Consider the following 24,152-nt stretch of genomic DNA (forward strand, 5'->3'; position numbering starts at 1 on the left):
TGCATGGGTTGAAAATGAAACCCTGCTGTTTGGGATCAGCCTAGTTAGGATTTGGATTAGCAGCTCTGTATCTTCAAATACACACATGCAAACTCTGCTCTAGTGGACAATTTTTATTTACATGGGTGAGATTTTTATGTGGAAATTCTGCCTACTTGCTTTTATGCATGAATGAACAGATATTCAGGGACAGCAAAAGGAGTTTGCACTTGTAACTTATACTCGCTGGGAAAGAAAAAAGTACGCAGAGATAATCTGCGAGGTCAGGATTTTTGCAGACAGACCTAGAGAAACGAGGTGGAGGTGCTCTGGAAAATCTGCTGCTATTTGTTCATGACTAGGTTTGCAATTTTGGTTTTAGACTGAGAAATTGCTTAAAAATAAAAGGACAGCGCTTGGATATGAAACTCCTGGTGTGACTGTGACCAGACTGAAACAGGGGGAAGGAAATCAGCCCGCTCAGTGCTGCACTCTCCATGCCATGGAGACAATAAAGGGCTTCCAGTGGAAAGCGCAGCCCCGCGAACATGTGGTTTCAATATCCGTACAGCATGCGTCGACCACCGCCGCGTGGAAGGAATTCAGTGCCTCGCTCCTTGCTCAAGCAGGGCGGTGGGCTGCTCCGACGGGAGGGTGGGCTCACACACCACGGGGCAGCCTGCAGAGCGGAGCGAGGCACGGCTGCCCGCAAGCCGCTCGCTTGGGAGTGGTGCGGATCTCACCAGTGTCTCTCTGGGTTTTCTTTGCAAATCCCCCGCAGGCAGAGTTTGCTCAACTAGTTGAACTGGCTCTTTCTCTCTTGTTTTTTTGGCAAACCAAGGATTTCCTTCCTGATAAAAACAGCCGGCCGGCGCCCCGATTGGGTGCAGGGTTGCGGAGGATATGACATCAGGCACATCTCTCGCTTCGTGCAGTGTGGTCTGCCTGATTGCTGGCTGCCTACCAGTGGAGCCGGGGAGGTGTTTCCCTAAACCCCATCCCAGGTACTTGAGTTTCTGCACCGAGTCCCAGCCCGCTGCGAGGTTTGTTGGAGTGGTGCACAGGCAGTCTGCTCAACAGATCACTCACGCGTGCAGGGGCTCGCCGAGGACGATGGAATTTGAACCCTCAAGAGCAACGCTGAAGTGAGAAAACAGAAACTGGGCAGACAAGGCTGAGATGGATGATGAGGGAACAAGTCAAAATGCCAGTAAATCACAAGCAGCCGGGGGCCAGGTGTCTGCAACGTCTCCATCGTTGCTGCTGATGAGGGGTAAGTAACGCTCCTGCCTCGCCACTTGCCCTTGCCTCTGCCAGCAGACGGAGAGGACAGGGTCAGGCTGTGGCTGTGTGCTCCTCCTGACGTCCCGCTTCCAGCGCAGGTCCACAGCCTGTCCCACATAATGCCCTTGTACTTCAGAAGAGATTTTCATAAGCTATTCATATTTGGCACTGATTTTTATTTTCCCCCCTGTGCATCATGTAAAAGAGTGTCTGATTCTGCAGTGCAGTTTGTGCAAGCGGAAACAAATGCAGTACTTGAACTACAGCAAACTGAAAAAGGAGTTGCAATGTGGCATGTTGAATTTAGATTGCTGCTGGCTGGAAGCTCAGCTTTGGCTCAGTTCCTCTTTTCTTTTTCTTTCCTTTCCTTTTTTTTTTTTTTTTTCTTTGCTTCATCCTACCTTCCCTCTGTCACTTCTGCCTCTTCTTTTCATTTTTCTTAATTTTTCTTTTACTTTCTTTTTCCTTTTTTTTTATTTTTTTATTTTTTATTTCTTCACCCCTTCCTCCTTCCCCCTTTATTCTTTCCAATGTGCAGACCCAAGTGCTCTTGCACAGGCCAGGCCACCAGCCCTAGTGGGTTCTTCCAGTACTGCCAGGGCATTGTGGTCAGCTGTGACCAATGTTGTTGTGGTCACTAGTGAGCAGTTATTCAGTTATTTATTACCAAATGGCCTCACTCTGGTCATTGCTCTGTTGTCTGGCCCAGGGCCATTGAAAATATGACATGGTGACAAAAGATAAGTAATTTAACCTCACATAACAGTTTAGCTGGATGTGTTCCCTGTAGCCCTGTTTTCTGAGACACTTCTCCTTCTGTTCACGGGCAAAGAAGAAGGAATAGGGAGATAAATTAATATAACACAACTTCGTACCATCCATCCTCTTTTCCTGGGCTATTCAAGACACTTCCATTCTTACCAAATAGAAAAACAGGACACTAAAAAATATACAGAGGCAAGCTATGATACAAAAATGATCAGTATGTTGGCTGTGTTGTCTGATGCTCCTCGTGTTTGTGTGTGTACACACTGAGGCTGGGTGGGACGGAAGGGATGGCGATGTTGTTAACGGTGTGAACCAAACCCGATCTGCACTGGAGGTGAGCTCTGCCAAAATGGAGGCTGGGTGGAGGCAGCCCACAGGCAGCACTGTTGCACATGGGTGGCTCAGTCCCTTGGATGCTGGAGCTCGGTGTGTTCCTCTTGTGTTTGCCTGGTCCTTAGCAGCATCAATAAGCTATGCTGGTGACTTACAGCAGGATTGTATTTGGCAACATGTATCACAAACATTAGGTGAAAGCTTTTTAATATGAAAAATACCATTTGTGGTACTGTTATACATAATGCCATAGGCTTATGTGTATGCAAGAGCATACCTCAGCTGAAAGGATTTCAGAGCCCCTTGTGAGCTGCACTGTGTGAGTGCACCATGAAAGGGAACCAGCCTTGGGAAGGGCACTGAGTGCATGACACCCTCCTCATGATCAGAGGCTGCAGAAAGATACTTTCAGCCACCATCAGAAATGAATGCTCTCCTAGAAGGCTGCTGTGAAGGCTCTGTTGTCCCCAGGCTGCTGTCAGGGCTTGGATGTTCGTGTGCTTACGTGTATAAGGCTCCCCCCATACATGCTCTGCCAGCTCGGGGGCCCAGGTGGAGGCAGAGCAATCAAGGAAGACCAGAGGTGTCATGTAACCTCTGGGTTGCCCTGGGTTTTTAGTGGTGAAAGGGGAACTGGATGGCCCAACGCCAAGGAAAACCAGTGGGTTTTGGATGTCTAGAGGCTGAAAGCCTTGAGGCCTGACTCAGCTTGCCTGTGGATTAAGGTGTGGGTACGTTTCAAATTTGGATAAACAGGCTCATTCCTCCATGAGAGAGCAGCTGTATGCATTTTTGGCAATCAGAAATCCACATTGCTGTGGTGGTACATGCAGCAAACACAACTTCACCACCTGCGTACAATGGCCTTGTTCCTCCATGGACAGCTCAGTGGGCAAAATATTTGGAGTACTTTCCTAAACAATGCTATTTGAGGATTTAAGAAATCCATGGTCAGTTCACTTTGGCAATTCCTAAGGCTTTAATCAGATGCCTATACGTGGTGAAAACAGCGATCATTTATATTACTGATGCTGTACTGATGCCAGGCACCCTACAGGCCCTTAGACCCCCTCTGCCCAATGTATCCAAGACTGGCTTAAAGCTACCTGAGGCCTTCATTTCCATTTAGGATAAAGGCCTCAGCCTCTCTCAGAGGTTTAGGACGTCTTTGCACATACCTCATTTTATTTTTCACTGACGCTTATCTTTGACATTCTTCTAGTCACTCTTCTAATCTGATGTTAAGAGTTTATAAAATGACAAGCTAATGGCCAGTTCATGGATGACTATGGTCTGGTCTAGCTCTGGTTTAGAGTCTCAGTGGAAACCTGCCTTTTCTCAAGAAAGCACTGAATGGATAAAGGCTGCATGTGGATATGGCGACATGACCATCCACCTCCTTTATTGTCATCAAAATAATGACATGTTGATATATCGTCTTGGTAGTTCATACAAAATTCTGCCTGTATTTTTTTTGGGCAGAAAGTGATCAAGCACAACTCAGAAAACTTGTTCTTCAGTCTAGATTTTTAGCATAACTTGTAAACACGGTTCCCTTGCAACACATGCAGATCTGGCAATGGTGTTGGTTACACAATGGCATTGGCTACACATCCAGTGGTAACAGTGGCAGGATCAATAAGAAAGACAGCATGACATAGGCAATACCACTGGAGTGGATGCCTGTTAGAACTGAGCTTGGTTCAACATACTGGGAGCGAGATGAAGGTTTGAGGGTGTACTACTACCCTCATTTCAAAAAGCTTCGCAGAATCAAGGGTCTTAGTGATGTTTCTGGGGGCTGGCTTTCACTTGCTCTTATCAATGCTGATTTGGGTCTTCTCACAGGACTGCTTAAAACAGCATGGTGAGGGTTGTTGACAAAGCACAGGGAAATGTGGGACAGTAATCTCAGTGCACCACAATGCACTGTGCCTGCCATTCCTGAGGTGGACAACGAAAACAGAGATTCTTTACAGCTTTGCACCCTAGAAAAATAAATATTTAACTTTACACAGTTGAATGTAATTTAACAAGTGTCATTTGATACTCACGACTTTTGAATAAAAGCTATTTTAGTCAATTAATAATACTGTGGTTTAATAATTGTACCATGGTTTGGCTATCCTTAGGAGATGACATATCCTTATGAGAACAGAATCATAGCTTCTGGAAATAGCTGTCCATTTGTTAAAGCCAAAAAATGTTTGTAAACTTACTGCAAACACATGGTTATTGTGGAACACAGCCCATGGGATGTAGAAGGAGGCAGGAAGTGCTCAAATGATGACATTGACAAAGAATATAATTCTCTTTGAAAGCTAATTAATATACAGTACCTGGACTTCCAGAGGTCATTCCTCTGTTCATTTCATGCTCTCAGTACCGCTTGTAAAGCTGTATTGGGGTTACATCTCTTCCTTTGGCTTCCTAATATTGAGGATCCTCACAGTATGGATCACAACTGAGTTGCTGAATCTGTGCCCATGAATTCTGGATTGTTTCTCAGTTTCTTATTTTTTTTTTCCTTTCAGCTCTCACAGTGATAGGAACATAAGGCTTGAAAAGACCTCTTGACTCATGGAGTCTAGTTGTCTGTTTCTATGCTGCTAAATAAAAGAGACTGGGGCCATTTCTGTTTTTGAGACCAAATGGTTCAGGCTGACCTGCCTTCACATTTTCATTTGCTTAAGGCTTGTCCCCTCAAGAGAAGACTGGCTACATCCACACTGCTGGGCTCTGATTTCTCTGAGACATTCATATTATTTTCTGTATATTTTTCCAGTTCAAAGTCTCTGATAAAATATCAGGGTCATGTTGCAGCCCAACGGAATGGTGTTTTCATAACATGACGCTGCGTCAATGTGTTGCATGATTTTGAGCATGGCAGGAAGGATGCTTGTGTATACAAAGCCTGTTGGGATAGTACGGTTGAGGAAGGCTTGTGTAGAGTGAAGAGCCAAAACTGGCTCAGCTTTTTCTACAGGTACCTTTGGGAATCTTCTCTGATACAAAGTTCTTCCCTGATCTGTGTCTGAGTATTGTTTTGGAGTTGGCTGGACTAATCTACAAAAAGGCTTGAAGCTCAGAATTGGACATGGGTTGAGGACTGGCTCAATGCTGAGTATTCCTGCTGGATCTCTTTATCTAGCGCTATAAAGTCTGCACACTCTCTGACAGTATCTCACAGTCATGGAATAGATAGTGATTTTCAGTGTCCACCGAACACCTAGTCTGTAGACATGGTCACCAAACACTTTCCCCGTTCTCTGGCAACAAACTTATGATTTGTAGGAAAAGACCCAAACCCCACAGCTGTAATAAATACATATCAAGAGCAGGAGAAAGAGTCAAAACAGTTTTTTCTTTTTTAAAAAGACCCCCTGGTGAGCACAGGAAGGAGACTCTGCCCCAGGCTTGGAAGAGGCACAGCTGCAGGGCTGATGGTCACTCCCAGCCTTCTTTCCAAGCATCTCTTCTACAGATTTCAAAGCTTATAGGTTTTAACTGCACCCATGAGCAGGACATACTGACAGAGTAATAGGAGATCCATCTGCTAGGTCTGTGTCCTGTCTCCAGCTGTGGTCAGTCTCCAGTAGACCCAAAATAAATCTCTTTTCTGACCCCAAGGAGCACCCAGTGTTGTCTTTGACAATTTAAATGTAAGCCTAGCATAAAACAATGAATTACCTACTGTTTTGTACAACCCCTCCCCCTTTCCCTTCTCTTAACTATGTGGCAGTCATAACTAGAGACAGGGGAATAAGGAGAAATGGTGAAAATCCTTAATCAATTTTTTTGTGTGACCATCCTTGAAGGGACCTATTTTCCTAAAGGCCCTTTTTTTTTTTTTTTAATTTGCTCACAACTCATCCACCTTTGGGCTTCATACCTGTCCTGAGGTTATTTCCAGGATGTCACTGAGATTGTCCTATCAGCCAGGAGTGTGCTGGAGCGCTGTTAGGGAAGGGTTATCTTGAGAGAAGATTAAGCCTTGACTGCCCCTGTAGATTTTTTCTTCATTCATTTAAGAACTGTCACAAGGGCTTCTCTCCCTCTCTGTCATATATGTGTGACTGCTGTAAATTTGAATTGTTACTTGTATTATTTTGAATGTTTGAATTGTTGCCTTTTATGATGAGTCACAGTTTTTGGGTGCCCAAGAATGGAAACACTAAAATTTACCCATGTTTAATCCATCAATGAGCCATAGTTCATAGACAGTCAAATGCAATATGCATGTATTTGCCAAACTGTGCTATGCAGATAAACATTAATATGAGCATCTAGTGGCTTAAAAATGGTGTGCAGCAGAAGTAGAAATAAGCTTTTGCTTATACGAATAACTCTAGGAAAATATGCTCTACAAGTATAAAGGATTCTTGCAATAATACCTAAATCTATAGCAGGCCTTTTTGTGGCCATTATAACAGCAGAAGGTCACACTCCTGCCTAACATAGCTATGTAGGTGAAGGTCTTTTGTGTGTAGTAGAGACAACACATTTCAGATACAAACACCTTCAGTCACAATTTATTTAGTGCAGAATATTTCAAACCCAAAGACAATAGAAGTCTTGTTATAGTAGATCTTATCTTGTTTAAATCTGTTGTCCCTTATTGAGCACTCTGGGAGGTGAGACAGCAATAGCCCGACAGGGTAGGTGACAGATCACCCCATCCTGGCACACTGTGGCCTAGCCAGATAGGGCAGGACATCAGCTGTGAGGGATTCAGAGCTCCCACATGTGCTTATACTTGAGACAAAGCAGGATATACAGACCTTGCATAAGCACTGACGTCATCAACTAATCTGTGAAAGTTATTTAAGAAATTACAGTATTTTGTTGGGTTTGTAGATGTAAGCAGACTTTTCACTGTTAAGTATCCTATTCCACTCACATAATAATTCACAGAGGTCTAGTCCCTGAAAACCTCAGCAACTTGCCTAAGATGGTCATTGGGATTCTCTCTGTAGTTAGTGGAAGGAGAGAGGGACATCGCCAGAGAGCAGCAAAATGCGTTTGTAAAAGAAAATGGGTGAAATACCATCTGGAAATGCTTTTCTTCCTTCTCAGGGGTACCTGGGCCATTAACATAGAACAGACACTGAGTTTTGAGATAATGAATACTGAAGGAAGTAAATCTCGCCCAGAGAGATTAGTGTGGCCCTGAGCCATATATATATATATATATATATAGCCATATCAGCTGGCTCTGAGCCATAAATATGTAATACTAAAGAGACCCTCTGTTAATATTTGAGTAGTCCTCAGTACTAAACTAGTTTGTTTCACTATATTGAAATAAACAACAGATACAGCAACTAGGGAAATGAAGTGTAAAGTTGTTGGCAGTATTTCCTCAGACCCCACAGGGTAATTGAGGAAAGGTAGGTATATCTTGTAAAATGCATCAAATAATGCTTTTGCCTGGACAATAAATCTTTCTAAAAAACACTCTACGTGACTTGACAGGTTTGATACCAAATTTAACCAAATGGGTGCCCTCCTACACCTCCCTCATCCAACTATAACTATGCTGACTCATTTGCAATAGTTATTTTTGGCATGTGGTATTTTTCTGAACATCATTTTCTAAATATCAAGTTACTTGGAAACAGGAATTAAAACTCTGTTTCTGATGCAGACCTTTTGTGCCTCTTAAGTCACCCAACAAAGTGACATTAAGTCAATCTTTTACATTAAGACCTAACGAGAACAAATATGAATCTGTTTGCTTTATACAGGCACTTTAAATATCAATGTGTTTATCACAGTAGTAGAGTTTCTTTATGACCTCCTTGGGTAAAATTTCTCCCTTCTTGGCCTAGGATTGTGTCCTTACTGCCATGCAGCAGGCATCCTGTCCCATCCCCTGGGAGCTACTTGTGTCTCAGTATGTGCTCCCTCCGTGCCTTGGGGGTTTCCACACATTCGAGGAGTCTCATTTGCTTCAACATCTGTGAGCAGGTCCCCTTGCAAGTCCACATGCTTTTGCTCTTTTTTCTTGCACTAGGGAGGCAAAGCAGCAAATTACTCTCTCCACATGTTCTTAAGATGAAATCCGATCTCTTTCTTAAAATAAAAATAAAATAAAAAATTAAATATAAAATAAACAACTTTCTGGAAATAGTGTTTTCCACCAAGTCTACTTTGGCTAATCCTGTGTGCTTTCCTTCCTCCACTAAATGTTAAAACTAAAAGCTAAGGCAGACCCTTTCTTTGAGCTTCCCTCCATACCTGCCTTTTTATGGTTTCCATTATGCAGAGTACAGACGTTACTTAAAATGCACCACTGCACAGGCTAACAGCAGACACAAAACAGAGACAAAATCAACAGGTAACACAACTTATCTCCTCGTACTTTGGTACCTTCTCTAGTTACCTATTATTGACTCTAGCCCATCTCTGACCAGGGGTGAATGACTAAGCAGCTGTACCCTTTTCAAAACATACTCCTTTAGAGCTAATTGGTAAAATGTAATGAGCTTGTGAAAACAAAGTCACTGGAAATCATTCAAAGCCAGGCACAAGCTCAGTCAGAACAAGGTGGTGTTCTGTAAATCACTCTCTTATCCTCTGGATGGGAACGCAGCTGCTCAGCGCTAACACGGGATGAATTAAAAACACACCCAGAGCGAACCCATCCTGTTTTTTCACTCCCTCCCTGTGGCTGCTCCAAGAAAAGCTTGGCAGTTCAAGTAATAAATTAGAAGAAGAGAGGTTTACTGGGGTCATGCAGTTGAAGTAAAGTACACAAAAGAAACAGTCCATGGAGCTGTTAACCTTTTTCCTGTCTTTCTCTTTACACAGACTTTGTTTCAGACTGGTCTCCTTTACATGATGCCTCTATCCGTGGGCGCCTGCTTACTCTAAAGAAACTCATCAGCCAGGTATCCCTCTGCTAGGTTGATATGATCTCTGATGGGTTTGTATGGTTGCTGAATGCAGTTTGAGTTTCACGGTGAAACATCCAGGGTGAGAAAACTGTTTTGACCAGAATGCAGTGAGGTCTGCCTGTAATGCATTTTTTTTTTTAAACAAACGGTTCCTTGCCTTGCACAAGCTCTGTGCACTGAGCCAAAGACGTGTAGAAACATCCTGTTTCTGATGCCATTCTGATCTGCCATCAGATGCCATCAATGCCTGAGGGTACTGGGGGCCCCAGTCCCCCCTGCAAAAGGCCACAGCTGGAGAGAAGCAATTTCTGAACCTCACTGCTCCATTCCCTCAAAACTCTTGGATTTAGCCTGTGGAGAGTTATTGGAAACTCTTCCAGCTTAAACTTCTGGAGCACCAAGGCTGCTAGAAAGAAAAGATCCTGTGGTAGAATCAAGCCAGTGGTTTCTGCTATAAGGGTATCTGTATTGTTCCATTGGACAGTCCCCTGCCTGCAGGTTTCTGCATTGATTAGCAGTGGGTGGAAGGCATAACCTTTAGTATGCTCTGACTGTACCTATTCCAGCTGAAGCTGCACAGCCTCTTTCCTTGCTTACCAATTGAGATGAGATGAGTAACTCCAGGCTGTTGAGGAAACTGTGATTAAATAAAAATTTCAGGATCATTGAAAAAGGGTGGTGTTTTTTGTTTTTGCTCTTGTTGGTGTTTTTTGTTTGTTTGTTTTGCAGTTGCTTGTAATGATATTTTCTATTATTTCTTCAGGGGAGTGATGTTAATCTTGTTACAACAGACCAGGTGTCTCCCCTCCATGAAGCCTGCCTAGGTGGTCATGCTGCTTGTGCCAGTGTCCTATTAAAACATGGTGCTAAGGTAAGTACACCATGGGCAGGTCACTGTCTCCAGTGTTAGTATGTTTTATAATGACAAAGTATTGCTAGATCACAGGATCACAGAATGGTTTGGGTTAGAAGGGACCTTAAAGACCATCCAGTTCCAGCCCCCTGCCATGGGCAGGGACACCTCCCACCAGACCAGGCTGCCCAAAGCCCCATCCAGCCTGGCCTTGAGCACCTCCAGGGATGGGGCATCCACAGCTTCTCTGGGCAACCTGTGCCAGTGCCTCACCACACTCTGAGGGAAGAATTTCCTCCTTATATCCAATCTAAATCTTCCCTCTTTTAGTTTAAAGCCACTACCCCTTGTCCTATCACTACAGGCTCTGGTAAAATGTCTCTCCATCTTTCTTATAAGTCCCTTTCAAGTACTGAAAGGCCGCAGTGAGATTTCCCTGGAGTCTTCTTTTCCCCAGGCTGAACAGCCCCAGCCATCTCAGCCTTTCTTCACTGAAGAGGTGCACCATCCTTCTGATCATTGTGGGCCTCCTCTGGACCCTTTCTAGATGGTGTACAGTTTCACTATTTACATTCTGTACTTATTTCATCCTAAAGTACCTATGTTATAAAAATAATTCTTAACAAAGCAATCCCAAAAGAGCAACTATAAACAGCAACTATTTTTGTTTTTTTTTTTAGATCAAGGTGCGATATTTTCACAATTTACTGAAAGAATAACTCGGAAGTTCCTCCTGCAAATGGTTTATAATCTTGTAAAAATCAAGCGCATGTTCTATATTTTGCACACAGTAATCCTGTTGGCATCAATATGTAGAGTCTTAAGTAGAGGTGTAATAGTCAAAAGATCAGATGATGATACTATGTGAGGAAATGGGGATATATGCAAAGTAAAGTGATTAAATGAATGTGTCTCATGGCCTCTACTTTTCAAGGTAATGGTGAAATTTATAGTGAATAAGAAAATTAACTCATTGTACATATATTACTCTTCAGTTAAAAAAAATATATTAAAACGGGCTGCACACTTTTAGCTAAAAATGGACGGTTTAGGACAGGGCAATAGGCAGGTGAATTTCAGCTGAGGTAACTGAGAAATGGGCATGCATGTCTCAATAACTCCCAAGAGATCTTGTAGCAGCACCAGCTAAACATTTTTTTTTTGCAGGAGGAAACACTTGGAGGTGAGATTTTTATAGATTTGTTTAATGTTTGTTTTAATACAAGGTTTTAATCCTCAGGAGCAGTAGGCAGTTTTTGCCAAGAATAAAATAAAAATTATTGAAAACCCTGTTTTCTGTTGAGGGCAAATCTCAGCTATTCTGAAACAAACAAAAAGCTTACTTGTGAGTTGTTTTGTCTTTTCTTTTCCCAGGTGAATGGAGTGACTGTTGACTGGCACACTCCGTTGTTCAGTGCCTGTGTCAGCGGCAGTGTGGCTTGCTTGAATTTACTGCTGCAACACGGAGCCAGCCTGCACCCGCCCTGTGACTTAGCATCCCCCATCCATGAAGCTGCTAAGAGAGGTAACCCCGTGGGTGTCAGCACTGTTTTACAAGTTGCTAGCAGCTAGATGAAGTGGAAAAGAGATATAGAAGATCCTTTTTGTGATTTAGGCCATGAGTTATTCCTCCCTACTTGCTCTCGTCATGGTGCAGTTCCTCCCAGTCGTGGTGCTCATCAAGAGCTGCTCAGCTCAGCTCTTGGGTCCTCTGGGTTCATGTGGTGACACCTGGCGGGGGATGCATTGTCCAAATCAGCTGTTTTAGATGTAGACATCTGTGAGAGTCGTCTGGCCATCTTCAAGAGCAGTGGAGAGAAATATGACATGATTCATCTCATCTTCAGTAGATATCTGAAATGAGTCAGATAAAATGCGGGGGCTTTAGCCTGTTTTCTAACTGTGGATTTGCAGTTCTTGTTTCATGGTTAAAAACACTGGATTAGGGGAGTGGATGAAAGTATTACCCTATCACCTCTTGACAAAAGAGTGAGTCTTTGCCAAATTACACTGCTGCAACAGAAAATTTGGACTGCTGCAAAATGCTCGGTCTCTGTGAGTTGACTCTGCCTTTATCCCTTTTAAGGTCATGTGCAATGTGTCGAGATCCTCGCGTCCCATGGGGTGAACATAGATTATAACATCAAACATCTGGGTACTCCGCTTTATGTAGCTTGTGAGAACCAGCAAGTCAACTGTGCCAGGAAGCTGCTTGAGTCAGGTAAAAAGGAAAATAAAGGGTGGTGTTCTTTCCTTTCCTGTAGCATCCATCATTGGATTCTCTTTGCATCAAAGATTGAGAGCGGTACCTGCTTTTGGACCTGGAGATGTTTTGCTCTCAGTGGCAGCCCTGGATAAACAGGGTAGCAGTGTAAGACAGGACATTCATGACACAGGAACTGAGCTTTACAGCTCCCAGCAAAATGATGGGTGATCCTGGATTTCACGCTGCCAGTGGTGCCTAGGACAACATCTTTTCTGATGTCCATGTATGTGCTGCTGTAGTGTTTGAAGAGGATAGGAAGAAACTTCCTTCTTTGTTCCTTTCTCTTTATCCAAAAGAAATGATTCAATGACTTTTACATACTATTTTTGCAAACATTTTAATTCTCACTAAGTTCATAAAAAGTCTGCAACATTTCCAACACAGAGTAAAAACATTCAGTATTGTATTCTTTGCCTCAAACAAACCTAGTTGCAAATCTAAGCTCTTGGGGTCAAGGTCATTTTTAGTTATCTACGGTAGTTCATCTCTTCTAACCAAAGGAACCATATAACCTAACGTAACCACATAGCTCATACAAAAAAGATGGACCAACAAAACTCCCTTGAAAAACAAACAAGCAAATAATGACACTTGAATGACCTTATGTTTTATATATCACAGTGATTTTTGTTTTAAGAAATCAAACACAATCTAAATATACATTTTTGTCTATTGTTTTTCTTTTCTTTTTTTTTCTGTTCTCTACGTACAGGAATGTGTACTTTAAAAATGTTATAAATAGTTTGGAATTAGTTCTGCAGCTCATCCTTGTGTTTTATGAACCATTAGCCCAGGATAACAGATTGGGAGCACTTGGGAATCAGAGAGTACTTACACTCTACTCTGTCAAGGGCCTCTAGAATTTTCCATCCTCGTGTTTTTTCCCCCAGCACATTGGGTAACTCAGAGCTTGGAAATCCCACCAGTTTAAGCCTCTGGTATAGAGCAGATTGAAATACTGCATGTATTTTAAGGGAATGGTTTGCTGGGGTGGGGAGCAAGGTGGGCCATAGGTGGAACTATATCTTTGCCCTGTTTCAGGAGGGTCTGTGGGCTGGGCTGTGGATGAAAGACTTCCTCGTGCACTGGTTTTCTGGGATAATTTTCTTGGTCACGACTCCACTAGCTTCCCAAACAGCACAAGTCGTGTACGTGCAAACTGTGGGACCAAGCCCTAAAGCACAGAAGTCCATATCTAGGTGGACACTACAGTCTTTAGAGATTATTCAGAGAAATAGCAGCAGGAAATGGAAAGAGGTTATGCTGTAGTCATTATTCATTGTCATCTCTTCATATTCAGGAGCAAATGTGAACAGCGGCCAGGGCCTGGAATCCCCACTGCACGCAGCCGCCAGGAGTTGCAGTGAGGAGCTGGTGATGCTGCTGATTGACTTTGGAGCAGACATTTGGGCAAAGAACGCCAAAAGCAAGAGGCCGATGGAGCTGGTTCCACCTGGAAGCCCTTTGGGTCGATTGTTCCTGCAGAAAGAAGGTGCCCTTTAGCGCTTGTTTTGTTCACTTAATGAATGTGATACTGGGGGGATATATATGTATATATATGTATATATATATATACATATAGCTACACAGATCTTCTAGTTTATTGGTCTTTATTTTCATTTTTGGGCCAAAACCTTGTGTAGATGCAAAAATATATTTAAAACAATAGACTCTGTGTTAGCTGTTGTTTTGTGGTGATTAAGGAAAACTAAAAAAGAATGATAAAATAAATATATATATACTAGTTTTTGTTTGTCTTTTTTGTTTGCCTTTAAAGGCCAAAATGATGTGCTTGAATAATCCAGTAGTATCAAGCTGTAGGCTTGCCCCTTAGGAAGTGATTATTTTGCAGCTGTAAGTGAAATAGTTTCCAGACCATTTTATTTTATTGGTTATGAATACTTCGGTGAATTATGGAGAGAAATTTTACTTACTATTCTTGAGGAAAACTAGAATAAAATCTCTAGTGTCTGCTTGTTGGAGTACTTATGTTCTACTTTAGCTGTTCTCATTCAGTCAGTAAGCTATACACATTGCTAAATAATCTGGATTTTGATTGTTTTAAACAAGTTACTGATGGTGTGGTCCACAATTCTATTATGCCAGTTAATATTGATGTGATTGTTGTCATAAACAGATTTACACCAAGGTAAAACTGGCAATAAAGCGATGAATCAGGCCCTGCATTGAACAGTAATATGAAAATAATAGCGTGAAAAAACCTGAGCTGTGTATGTTATGTTATGTGCAGCAGATATTTGGTTTCTCAGCCTAATCTATGATGCACAGAGTGGTGATCTTTTCAAGCTCAAGTCCCTGCTGCATTAGACTCATGACTCCCATGGTACCACATGTGTCCTGTTTATTTGAGATAAAAAAAATATATATATATATTTCAGGCACACCCTGTGGAGCTGGCATGAGAAACTCTTATGCAGCTGAGCTGGCAGCTTGGGCTGTAAGGATCTTTTCTAAGTGTAATTCAGCAACTGAAATCAGAAGCGATGAATGCCTGAGGGGCATTTTACGACTGACTGGTGTTTTCTGCTGTTCTCCAGCATTCCTTTTCCTGAATAGGGTCATGCCCGATCAGCAGCTTATGTCTGATTCCTTTGGCTGGCTGAATGGCTGCAACACGTGAGAGGGCTGCACACGTTGCACCCTCTGGCCTCACGTGCAGGTTTGGAAATGTGCTGTGGGTTCAGAGTCACCTTGCGAGGCTCACAGCCCCACAGCATCATCACCCACACTACCACGTACCCTGCTGGCATTGCAGCGAGGGTCCAATGTGCAAAGCTCAAGGCTAGCTAACAATGCAAATTTGCAATGTAGTTTTGAAGAGTTCACTTGCACTTGCTATTTCTGTTGCCGTACTCGTTCCCTCTGTACCACACTTCACTCCTCCACCAGTGCTGACACTTCAGCTCCTCTGCTCACTACCACCTTGTCCACCACGCAGACAGGCATCGCTGGTAGCACCTAAGCACCTACACCGTTCCCTCCCAGCTCCCTCTTGCTTTCTACACCATTTCCTCTTATCTCCTTCCCACTCCTGTCTGAGTCTCCCTTGTCTTTGCTCACTGCCTGCCTGTATCTGCCCTTCTTGTCTGCCTCCTGAAAGTTCCCTCACTGCCCTTGGTGCTGGTCACCCTGCATGTGGCACATGGCCATGCAAATGACAGGCTGGGGGGCTGGATGGTAGTGGGAGCTGCAGTAAAAGCGCTGCACAGGATCTACCTTTCATAGAAAGGGTACACCTCCCAAATAAGCCTTTAATGCCATTATACTTACATAAATTAAAAAAAAAAAAAAGGCACTACAGATTCTTCAGCAGGAATTGTATTTATCATCATGGGACTGGTTAATTGGAAGGTTTAAATTAAGGATTATATAGTTTTTCTTTTGCTATGTGTTTGCCACTGTTATGAAATAAGTCTCAAGGAAGCAGTGGACTGCAAACTTGGATCTCAGTAAAGGTCTGGGTGGAAGGACTTGGAAGGAAGCATCGATCATCTCTTCTTAGCACAAGCTGCTTCACACTTGTGTGACCGAGAAGGGAATGATGCTGTTAATACTAATTATGTCTGTGTAATGACAGAGAGTGATGAGGCTTGAACTGTATCACAGGCAGGCTGATGTTCTTTGGTAGACATCAGTCTGGCTTTCACTGCCAAGTGCGTTGGGGGGCTGAATATCGATGGTGGATCTTGGCATGATAACGTCATGTGTGTAACCTCTCTCCTGGCTCTCTCTGCAGGGCCGCTGTCCTTGATGCATTTATGCCGCCTGTCCATCAGGAGGTGCTTTGGACATAAGCAGCACCAGAAAATAACTGGTCTTCTCCTCCCAGATGAGCTGAAACGTTTCCTTCTCCATGTTTAAGCCTTTCGAGTTCAAAGTGGTGCCTTAATAACACAGCAAGGTTTGTTGAGGAAAGACTTCCCATCAGTAGTGTTGCCAATACCTGCAGTGTTAATTTATGATAGCTGTTGGTTTCTAGTAGAGCCCTCAGTCCAGGAAGGATGGGAACAACCAACTTGCTGAGTCCTCCCAGCCGCCACCCCCAGCAAACCAGTAACTTGAAAAGGAGATAACGGCTGACAACACCTTACCAAGAAAATTCATATCCCAGCCCAGCAGGAACAGCATTTTGTGTGCATTAAACTCTAAGGATAGCTGCACTTTTTCTGTGTAAGCAGGGCTTACAGATGTGAGGGCTGCATCCACACCACTGTAGGGTAAGGAAAGGGAACCCAGCTGAACCTACTTTCAAAGCAAGCAAGGCCCTCTGGCAGGTGTTATTTATTTTCTATGTATATCATGCTGCAGATAGATAAGCACCAACCACCAATCATCTGCATTTAGACCAGGATCTGAAATGCACATTTCTGCCATGACAGCAAGTAAGTCACTCCTGCTGGCAGCTCCCCACAGTGCGGTAATAATGGAGGAAATGTTTTTAATCATCCATTTATATCACTTATTCCTGTTGCTCTGAGACATAAGGGAGCCCCACCTCACTATTACACACATTTTCCTTGTAGCATATTATTTTTCAAGGGCACAGGCTAACAGGCTATCACTTGCAGGCATTAAACACTCCCCCTTTCTGCCCTGAGTATTCAGTGACATTTCCTAAGTATTTCTCAGCATGCATCTGATAAACAAGAGCTTCTATCTCCCTTCACACCCAAGAAAAAAGAACATCTTGAGAGTAAGATAATTTGTTTTCTTGAAAAGTTTCTACCTCATTCATAGCATTTTGTATGACAGTAATAATAAAAGGACCTCTAATGAGTGGTTATAAAATGAACAATATAAATAGTGAAATTAAAGTCCATTCCAAATTAAAAGTACAATAGATAATTTCTGCCCCTCTCTCCATTGCTGAGTTGCAGGTGCAGTGTATAAGACTCTCAAATGCACATTATGTATGCAGTTCTTATTCCACTGAGGTCATAAAAATGAATATTTCCTCCAGCTAAATTTCAATAGTGGCTGTTTTTCTTTCCCTCCCAGAAAGCTGTCCTGCTGCCACAAACCAAAGTGCAGTTACAATCACTCTGTGCTCTCCTGGATGCTCCCATGGGAATACTGGCTATCCAACAGGCATGAGACTGAGGATGATGAAGGTCTAGTTCTTCCGCCACCAGCCTCATCCTACCTCCATCTCTGGACCACTGTGCACCTGCAGGGTTAGTGCCAACCAGCACGTGTGCCAGAGGGGCAGGCCAAGCACTTGGGTGATTTTGGAGATCCTTTTCTTCTTCACTTAGCTATGAAGACTCTTGCAAGAGTGAGCTCGGTGTGCACAAACTGCGGTGAAATCATCAGCAATGAGATACAGACAGTCCTCATCTCGTGTTAGCGGAGACAGCAGCAGCCTTCAAATACACACACAGTTCTGGTGTTTGCTGGTGTGCGTGTGTGCACAGAGCCAGCCTTCCTTTTGCTTATGAGAAGTACGAGAGGAGGGACCAAAGGCTACACCTGGGTACTTGTATTTGTTGTAAAGAACAGTTCAGATACTCAGCTGGACAACACAACTACTGGCTGCAGGTGTCCTCCGGTATAAGAGTTTAATTGTTGTGCTGACCAAACACAGCAGGAGCAGTTCCTTTAGTTTGTGGGACACTAAATTGTACCCTATTGGGACAAAATGAGAAGTACAGTCAGGTCCTTACAATTCCTTTTTATGGGATATGGACGTCTAGACATCTTCACTGATTTAACCCAATTCATCACATGTTATCTGAGCCATATAAAAAATCACTGGCTGGTTTAAGATGGCCATCTATACTCTTTCTTTCCTGCTGGGGGAAAAAAATAGACATTTGTCTTCATATGCTGATTGAAAGGTGTCTTGTATGGGTAGATCCTTTTAAAATCACTATCTTGCATAATCTGAATCTCCGTTGAACAGGCAGGGAACAGACAGCTAACCCAGTGCTTAACTTTTTGAAGATGAAAGTGAAGTGTGAAGAATGCCTGTTTTGGTCACGCATCTGAAAGTTGAAAATCCAGCTTATTTTATTTTAGATGAAGATTTTCTTTTTTTACCTGCTATTTGCATTATTTACCTTTAAGCATCTTATTTTGTAGCATCACTCAATGGGTTTACCAGAGCAATACAAGGAGAATATTGCTCAGAGAAGGTGGTGAGATCATTGTTTCTAGATTGCTTTTCATTTGGAAATTTCAAAGCTTGACTTGAATCCCTCAGATCATGTAAAATTAGGATGAATTCTCTATGCTTCATTTGTATCATCTCAATATATTTGCTTATTTATTTTAATAAAAATTGTGATCAACACTGGTAAAGTATATCTTTATGCATCAACACATGTCCATTTATAAACTGCAAAAGTTGTACAAGATGCAAACCAAATAAGCTAAATATAGGTGAGATTTAGACATTTTTGTCTATTTGAAACCAAATGTAATTGCAGGATTTGAAAGATTGTTATGAATATATTTTATCAGATTCTTTGCTGTTATTTTGCTGGCAGTTTAGTGAATATCAATGAACAGTTGTATAGGATATCAGCTCAAAAAATAAATGGTTTATAATCTGTTTCCATTTTCTTCCTTTTTTTTTTTTTTTTAAATGATAGCACTGATTTTGTGCAATATTTGATAATTTAGTAAATTAGCAGATGACATGAAACTGGGGGGAGTGGCTGGTACAGCAGAGGGCTGTGCAGCCAGCCAGGGGGACCCTGACAGCCTGGAGAGGTGGGCTGACAAAAATCTCATGAAGTTCAGCAAGAAGAAGTGCAAAGTCCTGCACCTGGTTAGGAAAAACCCCAACCACCAGCGCATGCTGGGGGGCACCCTGCCTGAAAGCAGCTCTGCAGAAGAAGACCCAGGAGGACACCAAGTTGAATGTGACACAGCAATGTGCCCTTACCACTAAGAAGGCTAGCAGTATTCTTGGCTGCATTAGGCAACATGTCACCAGTAGGCCAAGACAGGTAATCATTCCCCTCTACTCAGCTCTGGTGAGGCTGCACCTGAAGTACTGTGTCCAGTTCCAGGCTCCCCAGCAGAAGAGAAACATGGGCGTGCTGGAAAGAATCTGATAGAGAGCCACCAAGATGATGAAGGGACTGGAGCACCTCTCCTGTGAGAAGAGGCGGAGAGAGCTGGGACTGCTCAGCCTGGAGAAGAGGAGGCTCGGGGGGATCTCACCCATGTCTATAAATACCTGAAGGGAGTGTGCAGTGAAGACAGAGCCAGGCTCTTTTCAGTGGTTCCCAGTGCCAGGACAAGAGGCACTGGGCACAAACCGGAGCCCAGGAGGCTCCCTCTGAGCACCAGGCAGCACTTCTGTGCTGTGCAGGTGAGGAGCCCTGGCACAGGCTGCCCAGAGAGCTGTGGGGTCTCCTCCTTGGAGATCTTCAAAAGCTGCTGGGACATGGCCCTGGGCAGCCTGCTCTGGGTGTCCCTGCTTGGGCAGGGCTTGGAGCAGGTGAGCCCAGAGGGCCCTGCCAGCCTCGGCCACACTGTGGTTCTGTCCTTTTTTGTATCTACTGAAGTTAAGTCTTTTAAAGATGACTAAGTAAATACGTTTTACTTTACTAGTTTAGCACAATGGGACTGACCAGCTACAAAACAGCAGACTAGTGGTGCTAAAAGAGAAACAACAGAGAAAGCTTGCATCCCTAAACATGGCATGTACTGAATTCCCTTCAGCACTCATGTATCTGAGTGCCCCAGGTCCAGGACCTGATGCTGCTAAAGGCAATTTTTCCTGATACTCGTGCAATATATATGCCAAAACAGAGACTGCCTTGCTCTGTGGCTTTGAAGAAATGTTCCTGGGAGTTATTTCTCTGCATATTGAGTGATTATTTGTCATTTTTTGATACATTGCTCAGCTCACTTCTCCAAGGGATGGAGCACTTTCATGCACATAGGCAACATTTGATGCAAAAGTGCTCCCTAGGATGTCTTGGAGTGTCCAGTTTTCTTTAAAATGATAGCAATGAGCTATTTCTGTGAAGACAAATGTTCCACATTCTTGTATCCCCACTAAACATGGTAACCCTTGCTCTGAGTGAGTGCTTGGATGGCACAACTGGACCACACCTGGGCCATGTCACCTTGTAACAGGATTTTTTTCCTTTTCTATGCCAGATGAAGCCTTTACTTTCTGATCTATCACCCTTTGTATTTTTAAAGGGCTTGAAACTCTTTACTCATCACCATTTTGAGAGAAACAAGCCTAGATTCCTGGCTTTCATGTCTGTGAAGTAAAATTGAGTTTGTATTCGGTCAGCTGTCTCACTTCACAAATTACACTGTGGAATCTCTGCTGGGTCTGGGGCTTTTGAAATCCCTAGAGATTTCTTTTCTAAAGCCTGAAAAACACAGCAATAACAGTCAGGGAAGCTCTTTGTCTCATGAAAGTGTGCTGACTCTGAACCCTGAACGTCCATGCAGGCCCTGTAAAGTGTTAAAAATGATAAATATAGGATTTTCTCCATTAATTTTAAATGTGTTTTTTATTAATTTTGGGGAATGGGAGTTGTGTTGTTTTGTCTTTGTCATTACAATCATCCCAAAACAAGAACTGTCTGTGCTGTGAGCTTGTGCTCAGAGAGAAGCCTGCAGCATCCAGTTTGCTGCCCCAGAGCTCCTGAGGATGAGCCGCCCCTGTACACAACCCCTTCTGTGCCGCTTCCATGAGCGCCAGGACTGGGGCTGACAAACCCTTTATTCCTTCTAGCCGTTTATATATAATGCTTCCTATAAGCTGGTAGGTGGCACCTCTGCCTTCCTGAGTCTCTCCAAGGAAACCGACAGGCTTCCCCTTCAGTAATAATTGTTTTTATACTCGTGGGTTCATAATAGGCAACAAATGTGCTTCTGCTCCTGAACTAATTAGGCTTAGTGAGTGCAAGCATATCACAGCTTCCCTGGAGTTAAGTTTATTAACTCATCCCGTAGAAAAGGCAAAGCACCTCTCAGGCCCTGGGAGCATCTTGTGCTCTTTGTTCACTGACCACAGGAGGGACAGCAAGAGGCAGCTTCTGGGCTTCCAGACATTTATTAGCCAGCCAGACACTGGACCATAAATCTCTTTCTCAGAAAGCAAAGGTTAAAAAATAGCTTTTTCACTTTTCCAAGCTATAATTAAATGTACTATTTATGAAAGTAGAAGGTAAATGGAAACAACCCCAAATAGTTCAATGCACATCAAGCAAATTGCTATTTTTTTTTTCTTGCAGAAACAGAAGAAAACATGAAAAATATTATCCACCAGTTGGGCTATTCTTGGGACACTTTCTGAGGAATTTATTAAAATGTGGCTATTCTTGGTTATTGGGACCTAAATTCTTTAGAGGTGATAGAAGCAAATTCAAATCCCCTCACAGGATCTAATACATTCAGTCTCTCTCTTCACTCTCCCTGGTGCTTTGGAGTTAGATCTTTCTCATTTTTGAGCCTCTCACTCAACCTATCCAGCAAGTCTGTCCTGAATTCACTAACAGTTTCTCACTGATAATGTCTTGGTATGTAAGAGCATAAGACCAGGTGTTCAGACGAGGGCCTCGCTGGGGCAGGGGGTGACAAGGAAGGGCTGAGGGGGTGCCCTCAGTGCCCAGACAACTTGTTAGCCCTGTAGAGCTTCAGCATCCATTGGACTTTATTAAGAGAACCATGGCTCTGCAACATATTTGGGATATAGCTAGTTGCTCTCATTTGTTCTGAAGGGGTTTCCAACTAATTTTATCCAATATTCACTAACTCCTGAACTGTAGGAGAAAACAAGCAACTGTCCCTGATTCTCTCCTTGGTACCCCCTTGATGGTTCTATGTCATCCCCCCTAGATTTCCTCTTTTTTTTTTTTTTTTTTTTTTTTTCCAGGCTAGAGACTCCCAGCCTCTTTAGCCAGTCCTTGGACAGGACTGACAAAAATATTGTGGTTGTCCTAATAAATTAAGTATTACTCCTACATTATCCCAGAAAATGGCCAGTGCTATCTAACGCCTGCTGGCTGCTTTCCTTGCATGCCTTGTAGTGTTTCTCAGATACTGCCTGTTCCTGGCTTGTATAGCCAGACAGCTTAATCCAAAAGAAATACCGAGGGAAAATAGCCTCTGCTCAGTTTCTGAAGGGGTTTTGCACATGCTCTCTCCTTTCAGTTACCCTAGTCCATAAAAATGACCATGCACGTTTACCCTGGATTTAAGGGTGACTGCTACATGCAAGGCTCCAGCCAAGGGCGCAGCGCTGATATCTTCTTTCCCTGAGACATGAAAAAAGGGAATGTGCCTGGCCCTTGAGCACAGCCGGGCCTTCGTGTCTGCTCTTCCTCGTGCCCAAGCAGCCGAGCAGAGGGACAGGCAGCCAGAAATTTCTTTCTTCTGAGCGTGAGGCTCCCCGCAGCCACCCCCCGGCCATGCAAAAGCAGCCGGCTCCAGGTGCCGGCGGTAGATGGCACTGCCGGCACACGGCGATGCGGGAAGGTTTCACCCCAAAAACAGCCGGGGAAGCCGAGGGAGGAGAGCCGAGGAGAAAACACGAGCTCAAAAGGACCAGGGCATCGCCCGACATTGCCAATTCCAGCAAGAAGCTGTGCATTTTTCAACCTTTATTATTATTATTATTATTATCATCATCATCATCATCATCATCATCATCATCATCGTCATTGTCATCGTCGTCATCATCGATGTTGTTGTTGTTGTTACAATTATTTATTTTTTACAATCCTCTCATTTCCCAGCTTTTCTGCACCGATTTTCCAGAAGTGGGATTCAGCAGCATGCATACAACTCCCAGGTTGATGGGTCAACTGTGCTTTATATTTACTCTGTGGTGAAGGGTAACACTCTACCAATCGTATAGATGTCATGAGGAAAGAACCAGGGAGCTCTGGCAAAAAAGCAGATGGACACTCTCGCTTGGTTTGTCAAGGACTTGGCAATTCAAGGTAGCCCTCAACGTTCCCAGTCCTAGAAAGGTCTGCCCAATTATTTCATTTTTAAATTAGAATTTTGCTAAAGATATTTTTCCCCCAATATCCATTAACACTTGACAGAAAAGTGTAAGAGCTAGAGAAGCCTAAAATGGAGCACTCCTTCCTACTGAAATTACATATAATTAACCAATTAGACACTCAAATCTGCCTCGGTGCTCAGGATGAGTACTTACAGAAGTACAATACCCTTCAGAGCCCCTTCTTTGCTCCAAGGAAATAATTCTAAATGCCATCTTCCCAATTTCACAGACTGCCTGTTACTACTTTCTAGACAGCACCTCTAGGCAAGAGCTCTTCCTGTAATTTATTTTGGACAAGACTGCACCTTAGAGCCTACTCCTAAAACACATCCAGCACATGACCATTCGATGTCACAGGCAGGATTCACCAGGTTTGCTCCCTGTGCTGTGCAGTGACTGATTTCATGGGAATGTCTTTTTCTCATGTCCTCTCTACTTGCAGTGCTTTCCACAGTTTACCGCCCGGCAGGTGTATGCATTACATATGACAACCTAATTCAGTGTTGTGGTTTAACCTGGACGGCAGCTAAGCACCACACAGTCGTTCGCTCACCCTCCCAGCTCCTTCTCTGGAATGGGAGGAGAGAATTAGAAAGAAATGAAACCCTGTGGGTTGAGATAAAGACAGTTTATTAAGACAGAAAAGAAAGGAAAATAATAATAATAATGATAATAGTACTACTAATAATAATGTGTACGAAACAAGTGATGCACAATGCAATTGCTCACCACCCGCTGACCGATGCCCAGCCTATCCCC

The 24,152-nt window shown here is 43.3% G+C and overlaps 1 protein-coding gene across 2 annotated transcripts; it reads left to right on the forward strand.

The window, feature by feature from the left end:
- Positions 1-566: 566 nt before the first annotated feature.
- Positions 567-18,956, forward strand: ASB9 (ankyrin repeat and SOCS box containing 9). Of its 2 annotated transcripts, XM_083852205.1 has the most exons (9): positions 567-983; positions 1,077-1,252; positions 9,178-9,257; positions 10,027-10,134; positions 11,491-11,641; positions 12,203-12,337; positions 13,683-13,874; positions 16,140-16,304; positions 17,402-18,956. In XM_083852205.1, exons 2-8 carry the CDS (start codon positions 1,159-1,161, stop codon positions 16,262-16,264), a joined length of 885 nt encoding a protein of 294 aa, XP_083708331.1. In that variant the 5' UTR covers positions 567-983; positions 1,077-1,158; the 3' UTR covers positions 16,265-16,304; positions 17,402-18,956. The 2 variants fall into 2 exon arrangements, with proteins under 2 accessions (XP_083708331.1, XP_083708330.1); XM_083852204.1 differs by having other exon boundaries at positions 569-1,252.
- Positions 18,957-24,152: the final 5,196 nt, after the last annotated feature.

This window comes from Anser anser (genome assembly GCF_964211835.1).
Source record: "Anser anser genome assembly, chromosome: 1".
Lineage (NCBI taxonomy): Eukaryota > Metazoa > Chordata > Aves > Anseriformes > Anatidae > Anser > Anser anser.